The 27571-nt window shown below is 45.5% G+C and overlaps 1 protein-coding gene across 1 annotated transcript in view; it reads left to right on the forward strand.

Annotated features, from left to right (window-relative positions):
• The window catches only part of LOC120020505 (excitatory amino acid transporter 5-like), a 60367-nt gene that overhangs the window by 2485 nt on the left and 30311 nt on the right, over positions 1-27571 (forward strand). Inside the window, exon 4 of the mRNA XM_038964208.1 lies at positions 4975-5054. Coding sequence (XP_038820136.1) covers positions 4975-5054 — 80 coding nt within the window. The remainder of the gene's footprint in view (positions 1-4974; positions 5055-27571) is intronic.

Below are 27571 nucleotides of genomic sequence, written 5' to 3' on the forward strand. Positions count from 1 at the left end.
AACACAACTCATCCAGTGATTCATGCTGTCGGGTGCTCTCCGATGCTCTCCGATCCTGTCCCTATTGATTCGTTTAGCTTCACTTGTCCTGTACGTGTTTGTTTTCAAAGTAAACATCGTCTCATCAGCCGCGCTCCCTATTTGCGAGAGGAAGTTTGTCCGTGGCTGTTGCTGTGGCTGTGGAGGCTTAGCTGTGAATCACATAGATGGGCTATAAGAGCAGCAGACTGCTGTTGTTCCCTGTTTGTTTGTTTTCCCCCCAATATTTGTTGAAAAGGTATATTCACTTTATTTGGACAGAGATAGATTTGAATAAGACAGGGGGATACAGAGAGTGGGGAGCTGCAGAGATACCCGCTAGACCAGCTTCAAGAATGGCATTCGTTGGTTTATCAGATAAAGAACAGAATACGTTGAAATTGGACTAAGTTCATTTTGAAGGCATTCTGTTCAAATTAAATATACAAAGGTAATTACGACACACAATCGGCTGTGCTAATTTTACACATGGGGGGCGTGACAATCCACCAGCCCTGTGGGTTATGAAAATGAACATTGACTGTTTGTTCTTAGCGACTGTCTTATTACATTGTGTACCGGTGTACTGGTATCATGTAATTTCAATGATTGACGTAATAAAACAGGACTGTATGAATAATTGGTTATGTGACATTATACATGATTTAGAATGTACACTGAGTGCACAAAATATGACAGAGTGACCAGGTGAATCCAGGTGAAAGCTATGATCCCTTATTGATGTCACTTGTTAAATCCACTTCAATCAGTGTAGATGAAGGAGAGGAGACAGGTTCAAGAATGATTTTTAAGCCTTGAGGCAATTGAGACATGGATTGTGTATGTGACAAAAGATTTAAGTGCCTTTGTACGTGGTATGCCAGGCGCACCGGTTTGTTTCAAGAACTGCAACGCTGCAAACTGCAAAGAATGGTCCACCACCCGAAGGACATCCAGCCAACTTGACACAACTGTGAGAAGCATTGGAGTCCGCATGGGTCAGCATCCCTGTTGAACGCTTTAAACACCTTGTAGACTCCATGCACCGGCGAATTGAGGCTGTTCTGAGGGCAAAAGTTGGGGTGCAACTCAATATTAGGAAGGTGTTCCTAATGTTTGATATACTCAGTGTATAATTCAAGAAGAAAAAACAAATGTGTACATCTATGGAGATGACAAACTTTGCAGAAAATAATATCCCAAATTGGAAAAGGAGGGTTTCCTGGGGACAAAATAACATGAAGTTACAAAACATTATGGATATCTCTTCCAGCAGTTACCGTCTGTAGGTAGCCCACGAGACCGAGTGGATTTTGTCAAAGTAGTATATTTGATAAGAGTCTGAAGCTCTGATAATACCACAACATTGCAACCATTTAAAGGTCCATTAGACTGGTGGATAAGAGAACAAGGAGAAGGAAATGGCTTAGGCTTACAGTAGTAGTGATGGTGATAAGAGCTACTCATTACTGACATTAAACATCCTAGTTGGTTTTCTTTGAACATTCCATATGTTCTAAACATTAGTCCCAAAAAGATTTTCTATCCCCTCTCTCTGCTGTGAGGTAGAGTGGGTAGGAGAAAGTAGGGTACTGGAGGTGGAGGAGGTCCTGGGGGTGTAGCCGTGTCGTCATAGGGAATGGGAGTGGGGTAGTAGGTGGATTGGTTGCACACAACATACCACCCCCCCTACTCTCCCCCTCCACTGTCTTGAAGGTTATTTCTCAAACCGACAATGGTTTGTTCTGCACTAGCGCAAAAAAACAAACCATACAAAGTATACACATTGTTGAGGTAGAGGGAGGAACAATTGAATGTTTGTTTGTGTTGTATGTCTCCTGTTTCTCACACTGAGAGATGGGAATGGTTTATATACCTTTTTCCCGCCACCTAAAACTAGCCTATAGCAAAAGGATCGTCTAATATAATTAACCAGATTAATAATTTGCTTCATTTGAGAGACTGTGATGTCACTGCTTTTAAGCCTTGTTCACTCTGGCAGTTTGAAGTCACTAAAATCACATTTTTATGCATATTTGAGTCGGTTCTTTTTCCTGTAGTCTGAACAGCCCAAAAGCACATTGAATCGGATATTTCAAGCCATCTTCGTATGTTGTTTGAAAGCAGATACTAATCTGATTCCTGGCCATACAACTTCACATTTATGTCATTTAGCAGACACTCTTATCCAGAGCGATTTACTGGAGCAGTTAGGATTAACCTCTCTTGGGTAGGGGGCAGTATTTTGATGTCCGGATGAAAAGCGTGCCCACAGTAAACTGCCTGTTACTCAGGCCCAGAAGCTAGGATATGCATATAATTGGTAGATTTGGATAGAAAACACTCTAAAGTTTCTAAAACTGTTAAAATGATGTATGTGAGTATAACAGAACTGATACCCCTATTTTCAATGGCTATCACTTTTATTATAAGGCCAAGTCCTCCCAGATTGCAGTTCCTAGGGCTTCCACTAGATGTCAACAGTCTTTAGAAGGAGTTTCAGGCTGGTTTTTGGAAAAATTTGCCAGAAAGTTTAGTTTTTCTAGGTGGCTCCCATTTTGGCTGTAGTGTTTCCAAGCACGTGGAAGAGAGCGCGGTCTTTGGTATTTTTCTCCGGTAAAGACAATAACGATTCTCCGTCTTAAATTTTATCGTTTATTTACATATTAGGGTACCTAAGGTTGGATTATAAACGTTGTTTGACTTGTTTGGAAAAGTTTGTTAGTAACGTTTGGGATTCATTTTGTATGCATTTTGATGGAGGGAAACTGGGTTGATTATTGACTGAAGCGCGCCAGCTAAACTGTGTTTTTATGGATATAAAGAAGGACATTTTTGAACAAAAGGACCATTTGTAATGTAACTGGGACCTTTTGGAGTGCCAACAGAAGAAGATCATCAAAGGTAAGGCACTTTTTATATCGCTATTTCTGACTTTCGTGTCGCACCTGCCTGGTTGAAATATGTTTTTCATGTGTTTGTATGCGGGGCGCTGTCCTCAGATAATCGCATGGTTTGCTTTCGCGGTAAAGCCTTTTTGAAATCTGACATGGCGGCTGGATTAACAAGAAGTTAAGCTTTATTTTGATGTATTACACTTGTGATTTTATAAAAGTTAAATATTTATAATACTGTCGTTTGAATTTCGTGCTCTGCAATTTCACCGGATAAGAAGTTTTAAGTGACTTTCTCAAGGGCACATTGACAGATTTTCACTTAGTCGGCTTGGGGATTCAAACTAGCAACCTTTCAGTTACTGGCCCTACACGCTTAACGACTAGGCTACCTGACACCCTCGTGTCTGAATGGTCAAATCGGATTTATTTGCCCTCAAGTGGTAGACTGTTATTTGGCATATCTTGTTGCTTGCTAGCTACTCTGTTGACAGTTTGACAAGAACATGTGGTAGCTAACTAGCTTGCTAATTCTTTACAAACAAATTTGTGAATGTGCTTGAATGCTAAACAGATAGCTAGTTGACTGCTGTGGCTAGCCAAAAAAGGACTTGTTTGAACACACCCGTCATTACTATGACAACTAGCGTAGCCGTGTCAGCAAATGACTGCTGTCTGAACACACATAAATCTGGATTGGTCACGTGTAACTTGTTGTTTGGACAGTCAGTTTCCAAAACGCATTTGAAAAACAAAACTGATTTGAGCATTAACGCCTGCAGTGTAAACAAGGCTTCAGAGCAACTGGCTCAAACTAATCTTCCCAAATCGAGATCTCCACACAATTATTGTAAAACCCTCTGAACCCTAACCCCGGTCCATTTTCCCTCCCATTTTGCTGTCCTGCTATCATGCAACAGATGTATTGCATGATATTAAATACAAGATGACCCTTCAGGTGTTGTATAGCGATACTTTATTGGTTATGATATGATCAACCTCCCAAAATGTCACTGGGTGTTTCATTTATTGGGATTAGGTGGTTATAATTGGGGCAGTGTGTGCATGTGCCACTTGTGTTCGGCAGATGCCAGGGCCTGATACCAGCTGTGTGTGTGTGTCTCTCTCACCCGTGACACACACACACTCACTACTAATCAGCCCGCCATTTGACTGCAGTGATCCTGATCTAATCTCCCTCTCCTCCTGTCTTTCCGCCCCCTCTTCCTTCCCAATATTAAACAACAGCTAAAGCTCTTTAGCTGTTATCATCTCTCAGACGTATTGTGTTTGAATTCATCCCTCTCTCTCCCTTCCTCTCTCTCTCTCTCTCTCTCTCTCAAAACCTTCTCTCTATCTCTCCACACCTCTCTGTTCCTAATAATTTTTTTTCTCCCACTACTCTCCATCCCCCCAACCATCCCTCTCTCTATCCTCCTCACATCCACATCCTAAGGAATTATAAACACCTCCCGTCTTGGTAAATACAGTAGAACAGATGATAGAACATCCACCTCTCAGGTATTTACTAACAGATGCCTATTTAATTGTTTATCTGGATTGAATATTCCCATTCGTATCACAATGTAACTTGCCACTGAAGTGTTAAAGGGGATCATTTTATGTTGTTGAGTAATTTAGAACCACAATGTGCTCATTTGAAACACCACTCTAAAATGCTTCAATACGCACTCCAGCAATAAAAACATATATACTTTTCCTGTTGAAAAACAATATCTGACATATAAATACAGTAATGTACACACACTTAAGGGTAAAAACATGTTTTGAGCAACGTAGTGTGTTTTTTTTTACACATATGCAAACTTCACGGAGTAGGCCATTCAAGGAGTTGGTCTGATGGTGGTCTCATTAAGTGTGTTTTTACCTTTCGTGTACATTACTGCCTTTATTCTTTAGGATTTGGTTAAGTTGGCTTTTTACAGTGTGGTAAATCCAAAATGCCTAACTACAGTAAGCCTACCCAATATTTACAGTAGGTCAATCTCCTATCTACCCTAACTAACATCCTGCTCTGTTTGTCCTCTCTGTGTTTATGTAGGAGGTGAAGTACTTCCAGTTTCCTGGAGAGCTCCTGATGAGGATGTTGAAGATGCTCATTCTGCCCCTCGTCGTCTCCAGGTAGGAACACAACATCGGGCATGCTGGGTAGTTCACACAACCCCCACCCTCCTCCCAACACACACACATACACAGTACTTGGAAAATATTTGTGCTTGTATTGATATTCGCTGACAAAAAAAACAACTACATCTACTTCCATGCCCTGTCCTTCTGACTTGGAAACTAGCTGCAGTATGTCCTAGAATTTGCTGTTGTTTATTTACAAGAATACATTTTCAGGTCATGCAGATCTGCTGTTGTTTGCAGAACTGTGAGTGTATTTGGCGTTAACTACATATGACTGCTGAGAAATGTAAAAGAAAACGACATAAACACACTCAATTCCCTCGTTTAAAAAATAACTAAAGACCTACCCATTCAAGCTAGCTTTTAAGATTTGATTTCTTAATCTGTGTAAAGTATATTTTGCATTAGCGGGTAATGTTTTGATCTATTGTGATCATTTAAAAAAAAGGTTTTGATGTATTGTTGTTGTTTTTTATTTTCTTATGCGCATTGAGCATGGGAAATGTGCTCTACAATGAAATATTCTTCTTCTTCCATGGTCTTCACACAACCAATACTTGCCACAGCTTGAGGATCCTATAGATCAAATGAGTTACTGTGGTGGTGAAGCACTACAGCACATGTTAGTCATAGCCAGAGGTTGTCATTAGAGCCTGGTGCCACATCTCTTTGTGCTGTAACTCAATGGTTTTCAAATCTCTCCTCTGGGATCCTCCGAGCCTATTGCAACACACATTGGCCAGTGTACTAACACAAGGTAATCTCTGGTTAAACACGTGCCAAAGTCACCAGCACAGTTCATCTCAATTGCAACCATCACTGGCCACCGATTTACCGCACTTTAAAGCGGATGTCGAAGTAATCTTTTAGTCCTGATTGCTGCCAACATATTTCAAGAATATTTCACCCTGGTGGGTGTAATAATCTCAACAAATGTATCCTACTTTTTTAGTAGACTAAGGGAGATTTATTTTTTGACACTATTTCTTACAACTGAAATAAAGTATTTCTTTGTTTACCACGGCAAATCTACTGTGGCAATTTACCCGACATCTTGTCTGAATGGAAAACTACTGCTGGTGTACCCTATTCATATCATTTTGGTTTAATCCTTAAAACTTCAGTAGGGTAGGAGGCACTATTTTCACCTCTGGATGAAAAGTGTGCCCAAAGTAAACCGCCTGTTACTCAGGCCCAGAAGCTAGGATATGCATTTAATTGGTAGATGTGGATAGAAAACACTCTAAAGTGTTCAAAACTGTTAAAATAATGCCTGTGAGTATAACAGAACTGATATGGCAGGCGAAAACCTGAGAAAAATCCATCCAGGAAGTGGGATTTTTTTATGTTTGTAGTTTTCCATTGACTGCCTATACAGATTCCATTGACTTAGGACTCAAATTGCACTTCCTATGGCTTGCACTAGATGTCAACAGTCTTTAGAAATTGTTTCAGGCTTGCATTCTGAAAAATGAGGGAGTAAGACCACTCTGAATGAGTGGACACTGCAGTGTCCCAGAGGTTGTTCATGCGCACGACCGAGAGTGCGCCTTTCTTGTTTTCCTTTTATATTGACGAAGCTTTTGTCCGGTTGAAATATTATTGATTATTATGACTAAAAACAACCTGAGGCTTGATTATTGTAACGGGCTTCTTCCATCTCTTCATCCGAAGAGGAGTAGCAAGGATTGGACCAAAGTGCAGCGCGGCTAGTGTTAAACATGTTTAATACAAGAACAAGTGAAACACTACAAACAACATACAAAATAACAAATGTGCAAAACCGATACAGACCTATCTGGTGCAGAACACAAACACAGAGACAGGTAACAAACACCCACAAAATCCCAACACAAAACAAGCCTCCTATATATGAGTCTCAATCAGAGACAACGACTACCATCTGTCTCTGATTGAGAACCCACACTAGGCTGACATAGAAACAGACAAACTAGACACACAACATAGAATTCCCACCCAGCTCACGTCCTGACCAACTAAACACATACAAAACAACAGAAAACAGGTCAGGAACGTGACAGAACCCCCCCCTCAAGGTGCGAACTCCGGGCGCACCCCTAAAACTCAAGGGGAGGGTCTGGGTGGGCATCTGTCCGCGGTGGCGGCTCCGGCGGTGGACGAGGGCACCACTCCACCATTGTCTTTGTCCACCTCCTTAGCGTCCCTTGAGTGGCGACCCTCGCCCCCGACCATGGTCCAGGAACCTTCACCAACTCCCCTCTACAATAGAGGAGACAACTCAGGACAGAGAGGTAGTTCAGGACAAAGAGGTAGTTCAGGACAAAGAGGTAGTTCAGGACCAAGAGGTAGCTCAGGACCAAGAGGTAGCTCAGGACAGAGAGGTAGCTCAGGACAGAGGGACAACTCCGGACTAGTGGCAGCTCCGGACTGAGTGGCAGCTCCGGACTGAGTGGCAGCTCCGGACTGAGTGGCAGCTCATGACTGGAGGGCAGCTCATGACTGGAGGGCAGCTCATGACTGGAGGGCAGCTCATGACTGGAGGGCAGCTCATGACTGGAGGGCAGCTCATGATTGGAGGGCAGCTCATGATTGGAGGGCAGCTCATGACTGGAGGGCAGCTCATGACTGGAGGGCAGCTCATGACTGGCGGGCAGCTCATGACTGGAGGGCAGCTCATGACTGGAGGGCAGCTCATGACTGGAGGGCAGCTCATGACTGTAGGGCAGCTCATGACTGTAGGGCAGCTCTGGCAGCTCCTGACTGGCTGGCGTCTCTGGCAGCTCCTGACTGGCTGGCGTCTCTGGCAGCTCCTGACTGGCTGGCGGCTCTGGCAGCTCCTGACTGGCTGGCGGCTCTGGCAGCTCCTGACTGGCTGGCGGCTCTGGCAGCTCCTGACTGGCTGGCGGCTCTGGCGGCTCCTGACTGGCTGGCGGCTCTAGCGGCTCCTGACTGACGGACGGCTCTAATGGCTCGGGACAGACGGGCGGCTCTAATGGCGCTGGGCAGACGGATGACTCAGATGGCGCTGGGCAGACGGATGGCTCAGACGGCGCTGGGCAGACGGATGGCTCAGACGGCGCTGGGCAGACGGATGGCTCAGACGGCGCTGGGCAGACGGATGGCTCAGACGGCGCTGGGCAGACGGATGGCTCAGACGGCGCTGGGCAGACGGATGGCTCAGACGGCGCTGGGCAGACGGATGGCTCCGACGGCGCTGGGCAGACGGACAGTTCAGACGGCGTTGGGCAGACGGGCAGTTCAGGCGCCGCTGGGCAGACGGGCAGTTCAGGCACCGCTGGGCAGACGGCAGACTCTGGCCGGCTGAGACGCACTATAGGCCTGATGCGTGGTGCCGGAACTGGAGGTACCGGGCTGAGGGCACGCACCTCAGGGCGAGTGCGGGGAGGAGGAACAGGGCTCTGGCGATGCACTGGAAGCCTGGTGCGTGGTGTAGGCACTGGTGGTACTGGGCTGGGGCGGGAAGGTGGCGCCGGATATACCGGACCGTGAAGGAGGACACGCGCTCTTGAGCACCGAGCCTCTCCAACCTTACCAGGTTGAATGGTCCCCGTAGCCCTGCCAGTGCGGCGAGGTGGAATAGCCCGCACTGGGCTTTGCAGGCGAACCGTGGACACCACCTGTAAGGCTGGTGCCATGTACGCCGGCCCGAGGAGACGTACTGGAGGCCAGATACGTTGGGCCGGCTTCATGACATCCGGCTCGATGCCCAACCTAGCCCTCCCAGTGCGGCAAGGTGGAATAGCCCGCACTGGGCTAAGCACGCGTACTGGGGACACCGTGCGCTTTACCGCATAACACGGTGTCTGACCAGTACGACGCCCTCTCACTCCACGGTAAGCCCGGGGAGTTGGCTCAGGTATCCAACCCGGCTTCGCCACACGCCCCTTTAGCCCCCCCCAAGAAATTTTTGGGTGAGCCTCTCGGGCTTCCAGCCTCTCTTACGTGCTGCCTCCTCAATCCAGCGCTCCTGGGCTGTGGCTGCCTCCTTCTCCTCCCAAGAGTGGCGATTCTCTCCCACCTTTGCCCAGGGTCCTTTTCCGTTTATGATTTCCTCCCATGACCATTCCTCCTGGTACCGCTGCTGCTGTTGCTGCTGCCCGTTGCCACGCTGCTTGGTCCGGGTTTGGTGGGTGTTTCTGTAACGGGCTTCTTCCATCTCTTCATCCGAAGAGGAGTAGCAAGGATTGGACCAAAGTGCAGCGCGGCTAGACATGTTTAATACAAGAACAAGTGAAACACTACAAACAACATACAAAATAACAAATGTGCAAAACCGATACAGACCTATCTGGTGCAGAACACAAACACAGAGACAGGTAACAAACACCCACAAAATCCCAACACAAAACAAGCCTCCTATATATGAGTCTCAATCAGAGACAACGACTACCATCTGTCTCTGATTGAGAACCCACACTAGGCTGACATAGAAACAGACAAACTAGACACACAACATAGAATTCCCACCCAGCTCACGTCCTGACCAACTAAACACATACAAAACAACAGAAAACAGGTCAGGAACGTGACAATTATAAACATCGTTTGACATGTTTCTACGAACTCTACTGATACTTTTCAGATTTTTCGTCTGCCTGTTTTGACTGCCTTTGAGTCTGTGGATTACTGAACAAAATGCGCAAACAAAACGGAGGTTTTTGGATATAAAGAGGGACTTTATTGAACAAAACAAACATTTATTGAGTAAATGGGAGTCTTGTGAGTGCAACCATATGAAGATCATTAAAGGTAAGTGATACATTTTATCGCTATTTATGACTTGTGTTACTCCTCTACTTGGCTGGTAACTGTTTGTAATGATTTGTCTGCTGGGCGCTGTTCTCAGATAATCGCATGGTATGCTTTCGCCGTAAAGCCTTTTTGAAATCTGACACCATGGTTGGATTAACAAGAAGTTAATCTTTAAACTGATGTATAGCACTTGTATGTTTTATGAATCTTTATAATGAGTATTTCTGTTTTTGAATTTGGCGCTTTGCAATTTCACTGGATGTTGGCTAGTTGGGATGCTACCATCCCACACCCCTTAGAGAGGTTAATTAAGAGTCTGTTGATTCACTCCTGCGTCAAACTAAGTAACATTAAAAAAAACTTTCCCATAAAAATGCTTCAGCTTATGCTAGAGATATTCGTTTTTTTGCATGGGCTACATCCCGCATCCGCCTATGTCGGCCTTCCGCATCCGCCGGTGGAAGGTGGCCGAGCTGCAGTGGTCTTTATCAGACCATGAGACATCCCGAAAATCGGTCTTCTTTAGCGTCCAACCGGTTTGGCATACAAACTAATAGGACCCCACTGTGGAAAGGGGAGACTCTCATGAATACGATAATGTCACGGGACTCGTCTCAAGGTAACCCACACAAAAGTAAAGAGGCAGTTTTACCTCAACGAAAATAAAGGGTGAAATATGTGTAAAAAAAACACAGTGAATTTGGAAAGAATTCAGACCCCTCTACATTTTGTTATGTTACAGCCTTCTTCGAAAATGTATTAAATAAAAAAATCCTCATCAATAAAAATACCTTATTTACAGAAGTATTCAGACCCTTTGCAATGAGACTCGAAATTGAACTCAGGTGCATCCTGTTTCCGTTGATCATCCTTGAGATGTTTCTACAACTTGATGTTAGTCCACCTGTGGCAAATTCAATTGATTGGACATGATTTGGAAAGGCACACACCTGTATATATAAGATCCCACAGTTGACAGTATATGTCAGAGCAAAAAGCAAGCCATGAGGTCGAAGGAATTGTCCATTTAGCTCAGAGACAGGATTGATACGAGGCACAGATCTGGAGAAGGGTAGCAAAACATTTCTGCAGCATTAAAGGTCCCCAAGAACACAGTGGCCTCCATCATTCTTACAGGAAGAAGTTTGGAACCACCAAGACTCTTCCTAGAGCTGGCCACCCGGCCAAATTGAGCAATCGGGGGAGAAGGGCCTTGGTCAGGGAGGTGACCAAGAACCCGATGGTCACACTGACAGAGCTCCAGAGCTCCTCTGTGGAGATGGGAGAACCTTCTAAAAGGACAACCATCTCTGCAGTACTCTCTGCAGTACTCCAACAATCAGGGTTTTATGGTAGAGTGGCCAGACGGAAGCCACTCCTCAGTAAAGTTTGCCAAAAGGCACCTAAAAATCTCTCAGACCACGAGAAACAAGATTTTCTGGTCTGATGAAACCAAGATTGAACTCTTTGGCCTGAATGCCAAGCGTCACGTCGGGAGGAGACCTGGCACCATCCCTACGGTGAAGCATGGTGGTGGCAGCATCATGCTGTGGGGATGTTTTTCAGCGGCAAACTAGTCAGGATCTAAGGAAAGATGAACAGAGCAAAGTACAGAGTGATCCTTGATGAAAACCTGCTCCAGAGCGCTCAGGACCTTAGACTGTGGCGAAGGTTCACCTTCCAACAGGACAATGATCCTAAGCACACAGCCAAGACAATGCAGGAGTGGTTTCAGGACAAGTCTCTGAATGTCCTTGAGTGGCCCAGCCAGAGCCTGGACTTGAACCTGATCGAACATCTCTGGAGAGACCTGAAAATAGCTGTGCAGTGACGCTCCCCATCCAACCTGACAGAGCTTGAGTGGATCTGCAGAGAAGAATGGGAGAAACTCCCCAAATACAGGTGTGCCAAGCTTGTAGCGTCATACCCAAGAAGATTCAAGGCTGTAATCGCTGCCAAAGGTGCTTCAACAAAGTAGTTGTAAAGGGTCTGAATACTTATGTAAATGTCATATTTCCGTTTTATTTTAATTAATAAATGTCCAAAAATGTTTGTTTTTTTAAAAGTTTTTGCTTTGTCATTATGGGGTATTGTGTGTAGATTGATGAGGGCAAAAACTATTTAATCAATTTTAGAATAAGGCTATAACATACCAAAATGTGGAAAAAGTCAAGAGGTATGAATACTTTCCGAATACACTGTATATATTTCCGGAGCTTTCTTTTATCTCCTAGATATATATCTCCTAGATATAAGACAGACACTTCAAAACCTTATTCCTTATGATTTATTTTTTGACTGTCTTTTTTTTTGCCATTAATCTTTATGGGCTATAGTGGTAAAGGCCAAATTCAATATTTTATCAAATTATTTTGTATAAAAGAAATGTATACATAAAGGCGACCTACAATTCAAAATCAAATAGCTAAATGATCCATGGTATGACAATCTTAAAACATTTCCATATGTAATCCTAGTAGAACCTCATAAGGTGAAACGTTTGAATGAAATATAGGCCTACTGCTTCTATATTCTTATATTCTAATAAGTATTTGTTTATTAATCAGCTTCATGGTTTAATATACAGTTGCCTGTTTTTTCTGTGCACCGGCAAGACAGAACAGCTGGGGTAAGACAAGGGTTGGTGGTCTGTGTCTATTTGACAATAACAGTTGGTGCGCAAAATCAAATATTAAGGAAGTCAGTGGTGTAAAGTACTGAAGTAAAAATATTTTAAAGTACTACAGTACTTAAGTAGTTTTTTGGGGGTACCTGTACTTTACTTTACAATATATATTTTTGACTACTTTTACTTTTACTTCACTACATTCCTAAAGAAAAGAATATACTTTTTACTCCATACATTTTCCCTGACAACCAAAAGTAGTCGTTACATTTTGAATGGCTAGCAGGACAGGAAAATAGTCAAATTCATGCACTTACTGTATCAAGAGAACATCCCTGGTCATCCTATTGCCTTTGATCTGGCGGATTCACGAAACGCAAATGCTTCGTTTATGTCTGACTGTTGGAGTGCGCCCCTGGCTATCTGTTAAAAAAAACAAGAAAATGGTGCAGTCTGGTTTGCTCAATATAAATAATTTGAAATGATTTATACTTTTACTTTCAATACTTAAGTATATTTCAGCAATTACATTTACTTTTGATACTTAAGTATATTTAAAACCAAATACTTTTACATACCTCAAACAGAAGCCATGGATAACGGGCAAAATCCGAACTGAGCTAAAGGATAGAGCTGCCGCTTTCAAGGAGCTGGACTCTAATCCGTACGCAAATAAGAAATCCTGCAGTTCCCTCAGACTAACCATCAAACAAAGTGCCAAGCATAAATACAGGACTAAAATTGAAGGCTTGCAAACTATTACGGACTACAAAGGGAAGCCCAGCTGCAAACTTCCCAGTGACACAAGCCTACCAGACGAGCTAAATGACTTCTATGCGCGCTTCAAGGCAGCAAAACGAAAGCATGCATGAGAGCACCAGCTGTTCCGGACAACTGTGTGATCACGCTTGTTGTAGCCAATGTTATTTAACCTTTATTTAACTAGGCAAGTCAGTTAAAGAACAAATGAATTACGATGACAGCCTACCACGGCCAAACCCTAACCTAAACAACGCTGGGCCAATTGTGCGCCGCCCTATGGGACTCACAATTACAGCCAGTTGTGATACAGCCTGGAATCAAGCCAGGGTCTGTAGTGACACCTCAAGCACTGAGATGCAGTGCCTTAGATTGCTGCGCCACTCGGGACCCCTTTAAAAAGGTCAACATCCACAAGGCCAGGCGGATTACCAGCACGTGTACTCTGACCAACTTGCAAGTGTCGTCACTAACATTTTCAACCTGTCCCTGGCCGAGTCTGTAATAACTACATGTTTCAAGCAGACCAGCATAGTCCCTGTGCCCAAGAACACCTTCAATTTATTACTTTAGTTTATTTAGTAAATATTTTTCTCAACTCTTATTTTTCTTAAAACTGCATTGTTGTTTAAGGGTTTGTAAGAAAACATTTCACGGTAAGGTCTACACCTGTTGTATTCATCGCATGTGACAAATAACATTAGATTTTTTGATTTTAAGAAATCCAGCGGTAACCTGCAGGAGCACGTTTACCTTCTACCTGTGCGTTGCAATCGACGTTTCACAATATTGTTGTAGCCCTCAACTATCTCTCCTGATTCACCTATTCAAGGGATTAATGATTAGTTGACAAGTTGAATCAGGTATGCTAGTTTAGGAATAGTTAAAACTTCTCTGGTATATGTGGGACGCTAGCTGACTCAAACAGCTCTTATTCGCTCCCTCTTCACAGTAGAAGCCTGAAACAAGGTTCTAAAGACTGTTGACATCTAGTGGAAGCCTTAGGAAGTGCAACATGACCCCATAGACACTATATATTGGATAGGGAATGACTTGAAAAACTACAAACCTCAGATTTCCCACTTCCTGGTTGGATTTTTTTCTCAGGTTTTTGCCTGCCATATGAGTTCTGTTATACTCACAGACATCATTCAAACAGTTGTAGAAACATCAGAGTGTTTTCTATCCAAATATACTAATTACATGCATATTCTAGCTTTTGGGCCTGAGTAGCAGGCAGTTTACTCTGGGCACCTTATTCATCCAAGCTACTCAATACTGCCCCCGTTCCCAAAGAAGTTAAAATACATGGAACCGCTGGGGGTCCCCGAGGAGAGGTTTGAAAACCCCTGGCCTCACTAAGTCCTGTGAGTTGCCTTTCCTCCTTGTTGCAATGTTGGTGTTTATGCAAGGCTTTCATGCAACAGAATGTCAGTGCAGTTCTACAAGTGATTATTATATAATTTCTACGTCAAAAGCGTTTTCACCTGATTTCTCCTCACAGAAATAAAGCAGGGAATAATATTTATGTGGCGGTACTATAAATCTGATGCCGTTTTATGGGGTTTGATAAGTTCTTGCTAATGGTGAGCCGGACAGATTCTCTCCAGCCTGACTCTATTTTGGAACCAAATCTTCTGTTCCCTGGCTACATGAGGCTGCAGCGATGTTAACCGGCAAAAAATGAAATAACAAATCATGAAAACGGACTGATTACATGCAGGACGCTTTGCGGAATAAGCTACTTACAATCCTTGCTATGGCAAAGACTGGATGAGAAGTTGATCCCCCTCTCTCTCTCTCACTTTCTCTCTCTCACCCTCTTTTTATGTCTCTCTCTCTCGCTCTCTCTCACCCTATTTTTATCTCTATCTATCTCTACCTCTCTCTCTCTCTCTTGCTCTCCATCCCTCCCTCCCTCCTCACCTCTAAGCAGAAGGGCCAGGCCAGTCAGTGTTCTAGTCCCCCAGTCACACGCATAGCAGGGGTTAACTTTAGTCCACGCTAGGTTTCCTGCCAAAGAGGCACATGATGGTTAATTACAACTTATCTGATACTCTATATTATTGTATAAAGACTGTAGTATTACTATATTTACATACTATAGTATTCATTGTAGTGTTTTTGCAGACTTGACAGTAGTATTCACTGTAGTGTTTTTGCGGACATGACTGTAGAAAAGTTGTAATTAACGTAATGTGCCTGGATATGGGCTCTGTTCCTTGGTGTCCACATCACTAAGGACTTAACATGGTCCTCTTACACCAGCACAGTTGTGAAGAAGGCGTGACAGCTCCTCTTCTCTCTCAAGAGGCTGAAAATATTTGGCATGGCCCCTCAAGATCCTCAAGAACCTTTAGAGATGCATAATCGACAGCATCTTGACTGGTTGCATCACCAGCTGGTATTGCACCTGCAACGCCCTCAACCACAGGGCAAGCTCCCAGATATTCAAGACACTCATACCAGGCGGTGTCTGAGGAAAGCCCCAAAAAATCGCAAACAACACCAGTCACCCCAGTCATGGACTGTTCTCTCTGCTACTGTCCAGTAGGCGGTACCGGAGAATCGGGTCTCGAAACAACAGGCTCCGAGACAGCTTCTTTCCCCAAGCAATAACCCAGCAAACTGTGAAAGTTCCCAGAACATTTGTTAGGTTGCGGCAAATGTTCTCATAACAAAGAAACTGCCCGGTTGTCCTGGTGATTGTATAGAACATTCACCTGATGTCCTTGCAAGAACGTTCCCAGAACACATTTAGTCTGTTTGTGTTATTACATTGCCTGGAACCTAATGAGAACCTAATGAGCACAACATTTTAGTGAATGTTAGGAGAACATTCCAAAGATCTTAAAAAAAAACATTTTGTAATGTTCGATAACGAGAACTAAATGGGAAGCTTAGCTAATGTTCACATTTTAGCAGACACCCTTATCCAGAGAGACTTACATTGAGTAGTGAGAACATACATTTTTATACTGGTCCCCAATGGGAATTGAACCCACGACCCTGGTGTTGTAAGCACCATGCTCTACTAACTGAGCTACTCAGGACCAAAAGTTGCTGGTTTGCTGGGAAGAGTGGTGAACAGTAAAACAACGGCTGCCTACCCTCTCTCATGGACTATCTGAAATGACTATCTGTACAGACTCTATACTCACTCACTGGTCTCTACCCACACATTCACACACCTAGACTGACACCCTGCACACACACACGCATACACATATATACACACGCGCACACACACTCACTTACTGACGTCACACACTTACACCCACACACACATTTACCACCATGCACCCACCCACTCACCTCGCTGCTGCTATATTGATTATTATTGACTATTATTATTATCATTATTTATCCTGCTACAGTCACCTTTATCCCTGTTTACATGCCCTGTACATATCTACCTCAACTACTCCAGTACCCTTGCACACTGTAATTATGGCACTGAGCCTGTATATAGTTTGCATTCTCGCGACTTTTTTTTCTACCTGTATTTCTTGTGTTCTTGTGTGTTTTTCATACTTGTTATTATCACTTTACATAATTTCCCTCATATTATTTCCCCGAATAGTGAATTTTTAGGAAAGAGCTCACAAATAAGCATTTCATTGTACTCTTCAAACCTGTTGTATCCTGTGCAAGTGATAAATACAAGTTGAAAGTTGAAACTATACTTTAGTATTTACTCTAGTGTTTTTGCATACATGACCAGTACAGGCCTTTTTTAGATAGGCCTATGTTTCTGCTCATAAATGCAGACATTTTGGTAGGCTCTTTGTTAGTCAACTCGTCTAGAATTGTCTTTTGTCCTTACTTGTCGCCCTAGAGTACTAGATAAACCTTTGCTCACCAGAATAATGTGATAAATCAATAAACGGAATGCTTCAGCAACAGTTATTTTATTAGCGCTGAGGAATAAACAGGCGGCAAATACTTACAATATTTACAAAAATAACAAATGGCTCAAAGAGCAACAAAGAACATAAACTGAATCAAATATGAGCTCATTCTAAAGAAAACCCAGGCTTCAACCATGCCTGAAAAACCTGGCAGCATGCCAACCTGTTCCCTGTCTGTCTCCCTATAAAAAACAAAGAATTACAGGGTTTAAATAAGACTCCCCATCATGCAACGGCCAATGAGAATCAGTTTCACATCAGGATATTCAATGAACATTACAATGCACAAATTACAATCCGGACATATTAAGATCACAATCATACAATCATGTGCCAACCCCACGTAATATAAAATCAATGAATGTGCGTTTTGTAAACAGTGTCTGGTTATTATAATCCTGAAATACTTTAGATTGTCTGATTGAGGACACCCAGTATAGTACAATCGTCACAGTTCTACACATGATTGAGGGATACTACAGTGTGGAGTGTAGTATTCTATAGTATACTATATAAGTCTATAGTAAGTACTATAGTATTCTATAGTAAACTCTAGTATTTTTTCATGTGGGTAGGGTTGAGGTTCGCTGTCTGGGGAACTATGTACAATTCCCACCCACCAACCTACTCATCCACCCATCCGCCCATGTCACGCCCTGACCTTAGAGAGCCTTTTTATTCTCTATTTTGGTTAGGTCAGGGTGTGACTAGGGTGGATACTCTAGTTTTTTGTATTTCTATGTTGGCCTGGTATGGTTCCCAATCAGAGGCAGCTGTCTATCGTCGTCTCTGGTTTGGGATCATATTTAGGCAGCCTTTTTCCCACCTGTTGTGTGTGGGATCTTATTTCTGTGTAGTTGCCTGTGAGCACTGCTTGAACTTCACGTTCGTCTATTCTTTATTGTTTTTTTTGTGAGTTTCATTGAATAAACCATGTGGAACTCTACGCACGCTGCGCCTTGGTCCATTTGTTCAGCAAACGATCGTGACAGCCCACCCACCTGAAGCTCATCATCCGCCCAAATACATCCGCCCAACCACCCACCCACCTCCAAGAAACTCACCCACCCACCAGCCTCCACCAGGGATCCCCATAAACATATGGAACAGGCTTCATACAACAAAATACGTTCTGAATTGATCAGTGGTTCCCTTTGTAGTTATTTTGTTACAGGTATCCGCATGGGTAAACAAGCCAACTCCAGGCTACAATCTAGTTGTTTGTTGCTATATATTTCCGTACTAATCAGTATGGATGGCATATTCTCTACATCTCTATAGTTCTGATGATGTTGATTGGCCAATTTAATAATCTTGACATCAGTTTAACACCGAATGTTCATAACTTTCAACATAGTTGGAAATGGCATTGTCTAGGGCTGTCTGGTATGTTCATATCTTAATGTAAAATGTAATGTAAATGTCTGTGGTAATGTCATGTCTGTCAGTTTTGGGAGCTGAATGCCCAGTGATTCGACAGTGATTAATTCCCAGAGCATTTATCCTCCAACTGATTCAATCCCTGTCGTTCTCTGTCTGCCCGTCCACCCGCCCCCCCGTCTGTCTGACTCTACTAGTAATAAAAGGCCTCGGCCCTCTGATAAACCCCTTATGGAAGAAAATCCCAACTGATTATTAGTTCAGCAGAGCAGGTTGAACATTGTATTCAAGTCAGATGAAATATGAGTTTTAGAGTGAATTGTTTTTCTGGCTTCTTAATCGTGATGGACAGGACAGAGCTTTGGAAACGACTTGTATGGTGTTCTTGTAGGAAGATACTGTAACGGCTGTTGGAAGGAGAGGACCAAGGTGCAGCGTGGTCCGTGTTCATGATCTTTAATATACTCAGAACACTAAGACAAAAACAAAAGTGGAACAAAACGCAACAGTTCTGTCAGGAATACATACAAAACAGAAAACAACTATCCACAAACACAGGTGGGAACAGGCTACCTAAGTATGGTTCTCAATCAGAGACAACGATAGACAGCTGCCTCTGATTGAGAAGCACACCCGGCCAAACACATAGAAAGGACAACATAGAACAAAACATAGAATGCCCACCCCAACTCATGCCCTGACCAAACCAAAATAGAGACATAAAAAAGGAACTAAGGTCAGGGCGTGACAGATACACTAGCTGCACAGCAAAGGGCAAAGAGGGTTGCTAGATTTGGAAATAATGTAGAATAGTGTCTGTTTGTTTTTTGTTTGTCCATAATAATAGTATTACCTCATGACAATTATTGTCTCATTTGTTATGTCACTGTAATCTTTAATAGCACTAATGGGGTATTGGTAATAGTCTGGATGGCCAGCTGTCATCTTCTGTATGTACAGTAATATAGTGGTCTTGTACTGCAACATGTCTGAAAAAGTATTCATGTATAATTATTTATTCTGCTATAATTTAATCCTACTGTTTTATGTTTGTTTGCTGACCATATTAGATGAAGGATGTGAGGGCTAGAATGTCATTGTTTTTACATAAAAGATATCAATAATAAGGATTTGTGATGCCTCTGTGTGTTAATTATCTGATCCTTTGATTGTGCCTCCACATTTTCATGCAATATAAATTAAAGCAAAAAGACAGAGACCTAAGGTTAATGAGTGTAGGCAGGCATGTCATTTCTTTGAGGCTGAACACTGCTGCAAATCAAATCAAAGTTTATTTGTCACGTGCGCCGGATACAACAGGTGTAGACCTTACAGTGAAATGCTTACTTACAGGCTCTAACCAATAGTGCAAAAAAAGGTGTGTGTGCAAATACAACACAATGCAAATAGTCCGGGTAACCATTTGGTTACCTGTTCAGGAGTCTTATGGCTTGGGGGTAAAAACTGTTGATAAGCCTTTTTGTCCTAGACTAGGCACTCCGGTACCGCTTGCTATATGCGGTAGTAGAGAGAACAGTCCATGACTGGGGTGGCTGGGGTCTTTTACAATTTTTAGGGCCTTCCTCTGGCACCGCCTGGTGTAGAGGTCCTGGATGGCAGGCAGCTTTTCCCCAGTGATGTACTGGGCCGTACGCACTACCCTCTGGAGTGCCTTGCAGTCGGAGGCCGAGCAATTGCCGTACCAGACAGTGATGCAACCGGTCAGGATGCTCTCGATGTTGCAGCTGTAGAACCTTTTGAGGATCTCAGAACCCATGACAAATATTTTTAGTTTCCTAAGGGGGAATAGGCTTTGTCGTGCCCTCTTCACGACTGTCTTGGTGTGTTTGGACCATGTTAGTTTGTTGTTGATGTGGACACCAAGGAACTTGAAGCTCTCGACCTGCTCCACTACAGCCCCGTCAATGAGAATGGGGGCGTGCTCGGTGCTCCTTTTCCTGTAGTCCACAATCATCTCCTTAGTCTTGGTTACGTTGAGGGATAGGTTGTTATTCTGGCACCACCCGGCCAGGTCTCTGACCTCCTCCCTATAGGCTGTCTCGTTGTTGTCGGTGATCAGACACTGTTGTGTCATCTGCAAACTTAATGATGATGTTGGAGTTGTGCCTGGCCATGCAGTCGTGGGTGAACAGGGAGTACAGGAGGGGACTGAGCACGCACCCCTGGGGAGCTCCAGTGTTGAGGATCAGCGTGGCAGATGTGTTGCTACCTACCCTCACCACCTGGGGGCGGCCCGTCAGGAAGTCCAGGATCCAGTTACAGAGGGAGGTGTTTAGTCCCAGGTTCCTTAGCTTAATGATGAGCTTTGAGGGTACTATGGTGTTGACGCTGAGCTGTAGTCAATGAATAGCATTCTCACATAGGTGTTCCTTTTGTCCAGGTGGGAAAGGGCAGTGTGGAGTGCAATAGAGATTGCATCATCTGTGGATCTGTTTGGGCGGTATGCAAATTGGAGTGGGTCTAGGGTTTCTGGGATAATGGTGTTGATGTGAGCCATTACCAGCCTTTCAAAGCACTTCATGGCTACGGACGTGAGTGCTACGGGTCTGTAGTCATTTAGGCAGGTTGCCTTTGTGTTCTTGGGCACAGGGACTATGGTGGTCTGCTTGAAACATGTTGGTATTACAGACTCAATCAGCGACATGTTGAAAATGTCAGTGAAGACACCTGCCAGTTGGTCAGCACATGCCCGGAGCACACGTCCTGGTAATCCGTCTGGCCCCGCAGCCTTGTGTATGTTGACCTGTTTAAAGGTCTTACTCACGTCGGCTACGGAGAGCATGATCACACAGTCGTTCGGAACAGGTGGTGCTCTCATGCATGCCTCAGTGTTGCTTGCCTCGAAGCGGGCATAGAAGTGATTTAGCTCATCTTGTAGGCTCGTGTCACTGGGCAGCTCGCGGCTGTGCTTCCCTTTGTAGTCTGTAATAGTTTGCAAGCCCTGCCACATCCGACGAGCGTCGGAGCCGATGTAGTATGATTCAATCTTAGCCCTGTATTGACGCTTTGCCTGTTTGTTGGTTCGTCTCAGGGCATAGCGGGATTTCTTGTAAGCCTCCGGGTTAGAGTCCCGCACCTTGAAAGCGGCAGCTCTAGCCTTTAGCTTAGTGAGAATGTTGCCTGTAATCCATGGCTTCTGGTTAGGGTATGTACGTACAGTCATTGTGGGGACGACGTCCTCAATGCATTTATTGATAAAGCCAGTGACTGATGTGGTGTATTCCTCAATGTCATCGGAAGAATCCCGGAACATGTTCCAGTCTGTGATAGCAAAACAGTCCTGTAGTTTAGCATCTGCTTCATCTGACCACTTTTTTATAGACCGGGTCACTGGTGCTTCCTGCTTTCATTTTTGCTTGTAAGCAGGGATCAGGAGGATATAGTTGTGTTCGGATTTACCAAATGGAGGGCGAGGGTCGAAAAAAACACATAATAGCACATTTGGTTAGGAGACCGTAAAACAGCAGCCATCTCCTCCGGCGCCATTTTGTGTACACATAAGATCAGGAACTGTTGGCCAAGCTATGTTACTTCCTGAGACTATTTCAGCCTTGCGCGTACATGTGCATGTGTGTTTAGATATGGATACAGTAAAGGAAAGGAGCACTCAGTCAGCTCCACTGTTTCCACTCGAGGAGGAGGAGGGGTGGATTAGTATAAGTCTCTTGTCCAAAGAAGGGAAGGTAGAGTACAGTGCAGTAAGCCTCAGATGGCAGATAGTCATATGAGAAAATATTGGCACCATTGATAAAGATGAGCAGAAAATACTGTTTAAAATAAATACTGAGCTATAGTGTATGCTTCAATTTTCTTTATTATTATCTTCTTTGGTACTAATGCAATTGTTCAGAGGAAAAATATTTAGTTTAACAAGTAATACAAAATAATTTCTAAAATATAGGTGTCGGTATTAATGGAACCCTTGTTTGCAATACTTTCGGCACCCTTCCCTTGCGAGGTTAACAGCACTTGTTAGCCTTTTTGTCACGGGTGTGCGTACTGGTAGCGAAGTCAGGTGCAGGAGAGCAGAGAGTTGTGAACAGGCGCACACTTTATTTAGGCAGGAGCAAACAGCAGACGGATGCAACTGCGTCAAAACCTGCAGCAAAAATTGCAAAAGTGCAAAGCGCGAAAACAGTCACAAAAGCTATGGTTACCAAATAAACATACTTCGTGAAATAAACACGGAACATAGAAAACCAACACTTAACACAAAACAATTCCACACAAGGACATGGGGGGAACAGAAGAATATATATACACAATGTGATTAGGGAATGTAAACCAGGTGTGAGGGGAACAAGACAAAACAAATGGAACAATAAAAAATGGAGCAGCAATGGCTAGAAAGCCGGTGAAGTCGACCACCGAACGTCGCCCGAACAAGGAGAGGAACCAACTTCGGTAGAAGTCGTGACAGTCCCCCCCCCCCCCCTTGACGCGCGGCTCCGGGAGCTCGCCGACACCGGCCTTGGGGAAGACCCGGAGGGCGAGGCGCAGGGCGATCCGGCCCGGAGACGGTGGAACTCCCGCAGCAGTTCAGGGTCCAACACGTCCGCCACCGGAACCATGCACCTCTCCACCGGACTGTACCCCTCCCGCTCCACGAGGTACTGAAGGCCCCTCACCCGATGCGTCGAATCCAGGATGGAACGCACGGAGTACGCCGGGGCCCCCTCGATGTCCCGCACCTCAGACTCCTGGAGCGGACCAACCACCACCGGCCTGAGGAGAGACACATGGAACGAGGGGTTAATACGGTAATCGGGGGGAAGCTGTAACCTGTAACACACCTCGTTCACTCTCATCAGGACTTTGAATGGCCCCACAAACTGCGGGCCCAGCTTCCGGCAGGGCAGGCAGAGGGGCAGGTTTCGGGTTGAGAGCCAGACCCGGTCCCCCGGTGCGAAGACCTGGGCCTCACTGCGGTGACGGTCTGCGCCCACTTTCTGGAGCAGCACGGCGCGCTGAAGGTGGACATGGGCGGCGCCGGAACCAGTCGTCCACCGCAGGAGCCCCGGTCTGACTCTGATGCCAAGGAGCCAGAACTGATACCCCAATACACACTGGAAGGGGGTGAGGTTAGTGGAGGAGTGGCAGAGCGAGTTCTGGGCCATCTCTGCCCAGGGCCGGTCCTGGCAAGAGGACCTCAGAAACCTACCCACATCCTGGTTTACTCTCTCCACCTGCCCGTTACTCTCGGGGTGAAAACCTGAGGTAAGGCTGACCGAGACCCCCAGACGTTCCATAAACACCTTCCAGACCCTCGACGTGAACTGGGGACCCCAATCAGACACTCTAACCTCAGGCACCCCGTAGTGCCGGAAGACGTGTATAAACAAGGTCTCCGCAGTCTGTAGGGCCGTAGGGAGACCGGGCAAAGTGAGGAGATGACAGGACTTAGAAAAATGATCCACAATGACCAGGATCGCGGTGTTGCCCTGCTCTGTACGTAACGCCTGCTCAATGTCCGCATCCAGCTCCCACACGACCGGCGCTACCAGGCAGGAGGCCGGGAGTATGGGAGTGTGATCCGTGAGCCGCTCCTCTGTGTCATACAGCCGGGACAGTGCGTCTGCCTTCACATTTTGGGAACCTGGTCTGTAGGACAGGGTAAACACAAAACGGGTAAAAAACATGGCCCACCTTGCCTGACGAGGATTCAGTCTCCTCGCTGCCCGGATGTACTCCAGGTTGCGGCGGTCAGTCCAGGTGAGAAAAGGGTGTTTAGCCCCCTCAAGCCAATGTCCCCACGCCTTCAACGCTTTAACCATAGCCAACAACTCCCGGTCCCCCACATCATAGTTCCGCTCCGCCGGGCTAAGCTTCTTCGAGAAGAAGGCACAGGGGCGGAGCTTCGGTGGCGTGCCCGAGCGCTGAGAAAGCATGGCTCCTATCCCAGCCTCGGACGTGTTCACCTCCACTCTGAACGCCAAAGAGGGATCCGGATGGGCCAACACGGGAGCCGAGGTAAACAGAGCCCTTAGGTGCCCAAAAGCCCTGTCCGCCTCAGCCGACCACTGGAAACGCAGGAGAATCAATGAGGAAGAGACTAATCCGCTCCTCATGACCCCCCTGCGTCACCATGTCCAGTGGAACCGTGGCCTCCCTGACCAGCCCTGACCCTAATGGTCGACTATCTAGGGCGTGCACGGGGAAGGGTTGGTCCATCTGAACCAAGGGAATCCCTAACTTAAGCGCGAACCCACGGTCCATAAAATTCCCCGCTGCGCCTGAATCTACTAGCGCCTTATGCTGGGAATGGGGGGAAAACTCAGGAAAGGAAATCAACACATACATATGACCAACAGGCAGCTCTGGGTGAGCCTGTTGCTGACTCACCTGGGGTGTCCGAGCAGTGCTCTGCCTGCCTTCTCGACTCCCAGACGAGCTCTTCCAGCACCGGTCGGCAGTGTGCCCTCTCCGACCACAACTGGTGCAGGAGGAGGCTCCTCCTCCGGTCGCCCTAGCTGCAGCACCCCCTAACTCCATGGGTGTCGGAGCGGGAGTGCTGGGAGGTGGAACGAACAGGACCCGATCTGGACGCCCGCGAGCAGCCAGCAAGTTGTCCAGCCTGATGGACATGTCTATCAGTTGGTCCAGAATGAGGGTGGTGTCTCGACAAGCTAGCTCCCTGCGGACGTCCTCCCGTAGGCTGCAGCTATAGTGGTTCATCAGGGCCCTGTCATTCCACCCCGCGCTGGCGGCCAGGGTCCGAAACTCCAGCGCGAAGTCCTGTGCGCTCCTCGTCTCCTGCCTCAGATGGCGCAAGAGAGCAAGAATTCCAAGAAGGGCGTTTTATTACTGGTCCACCAACAAAAAAGGTACAGGACCACAAAGCAGCTACTAGAAAACAGGAACGCAGTCTAGTCGAAAACGGAGGAACACACTCCTCAACTAAAGTAACGTGCGGGAAAAACAGTCCCGTGAAAATAATCCTGCTTAACAGGGAAAAACGCAACCCAAGCCAACGGCAGTAATACAAACAATCCCGCACAAAACCTAGTGGGTAGGGCAAGATTAAATACCCCACTGATGAGCCTAAACTAGACACAGGTGAACACAAGACAGACAAAACCAAACGAAAAAGAAAAGGGATCGGTCGCAGCTAGTAGGCTGGCGAAGACGACCGCCGAGCGCCGCCTGAACAGGGAGAGGAGCCACCTTCGGTGGAAGTCGTGACAATGTGTAAATATTTGTATGAACATAACAAGATTCAACAACTGAGACATAAACTGAACAAGTTCCACAGACATGTGACAGAAATGGGATAATGTGTCCCTGAACAAAGGGGGAGGGTTAAAATCAAAAGTAACAGTCAGTATCTGGTGTGGCCACCAGCTGCATTAAGTACTGCAGTGCATCTCCTCCTCATGAACTGCACCAGATTTGCCAGTTCTTGCTGTGAGATGTTACCCCACTCTTCCACCAAGGCACCTGCAAGTTCCCGGACATTTCTGGGGGGAATGGCTCTAGCCCTCACCCTCTGATCCAACAGGTCCCAGACGTGCTCAATGGGATTGAGATTCGGGCTCTTCTCTGGCCATGGCAGAACACTGATATTCCTCTTGCAGGAAATCACGCACAGAACGAGCAGTATGGCTGGTGGCATTGTCATGCTGGAGGGTCATGTCAGGATGAGCCTGCAGGAAGGGTACCACATGAGGGAGGAGGATGTCTTCCCTGTAAAGCATAGCATTGAGATTGCCTGCAATGACAAGCTCAGTCCGATGATGCGGTGACACACCGCCCCAAACCATGACGGACCCTCCACCTCCAAATTGATGCTGCTCCAGAGTACAGGCCTTGGTGTAACACTCATTCCTTTGATGATAAACGTGAATCCAACCATCACCCCTGGTGAGACAAAACTGCGACTCGTCATTGCCAGTCCTGTCTGGTCCAGTGACGGTGGGTTTGTGCCCATAGGCGACGTTGTTGCCCGTGATGTCTGGTGAGGACCTGCCTTACAACAGGCCTACATGCCCATTGTGGACAGTCTGAGCACTGATGGAGGGATTGTGCATTCCTGGTGGATGGCAAAAACAACTCGGGAAGTTGTTGTTGCCATCTTGTACCTGTCCCGCAGGTATGATGTTCGGATGTACCGATCCTGTGCAGGTCTTGTTACACGTGGTCTGCTACTGCGAGGACGATCAGCTGTCCGCCCTGTCTCCCTGTAGCGCTGTCTTAGGCGTCTCACAGTACGGACATTGCAATGTATTGCCCTGGCCACATCTGCAGTCCTCATGGGTCCTTGCAGCATGCCTAAGGCATGTTCATGCAGATAAGCAGGGACCCTGGGCTTCTTTCTTTTGAGGTTTTCAAAGTCAGTAGAAATGCCTCTTTAGTGTCCTAAGTTTTCATAACTGTAACCTTAATTGACTACCGTCTGTAAGGTGTTAGTGTCTTAACGTCCATTCCACAGGTGCATGTTCATTAATTGTTTATGGTTCATTGAACAAACATGGGAAACAGTGCTTAAACACTTTACAAGGAAGATCTGTGAAGTTATTTGGATGTTTACAGATCATCTTTGAAAGACAGGATCCTGAAAAAGGGACTATTCTTTTTTTGCTGAGTTTAGAAATTGTACGATTTCGGGTGTGTTCGCGAATTCAATCTGGAGTGTCAGAGTGCGCTTTTGGCATTCGTAAATCCAGAGCGTTGTCAGATTGTCCATTCATAAATTCAGAGCATTGTCAGATTGTTCGTTCGTAATTTCAGAGCGTTTCGCTCTCGGAGTGTACACTGGACACTCTGGCCGAGGAGTAGGGCTGATCCGAGCGTTCTGACCTCACAACGGCAGTCAAGAACCCAAGCTAACTGGCTAACGTTGGCTAGCTACTTCCAGACACAAATGAGAGAACACCTCACTCTGAACATTTTACTCGCCCTAGCAGAGCTGGTTAGGCTGTTTACATGTTATCCAGAGCGTTGGTGACTGTAACTGTGCGGCTGGCAACAATTATTATTTTTATTTTTTTGCCAACGTTTACTGATACCGGCCATATTCAACGGGTGTTGAGCATTCGTAAATCCAACAGTTATTATGC

Source organism: Salvelinus namaycush, chromosome 25 (assembly GCF_016432855.1).
Source record: "Salvelinus namaycush isolate Seneca chromosome 25, SaNama_1.0, whole genome shotgun sequence".
NCBI classification, from domain to species: domain Eukaryota; kingdom Metazoa; phylum Chordata; class Actinopteri; order Salmoniformes; family Salmonidae; genus Salvelinus; species Salvelinus namaycush.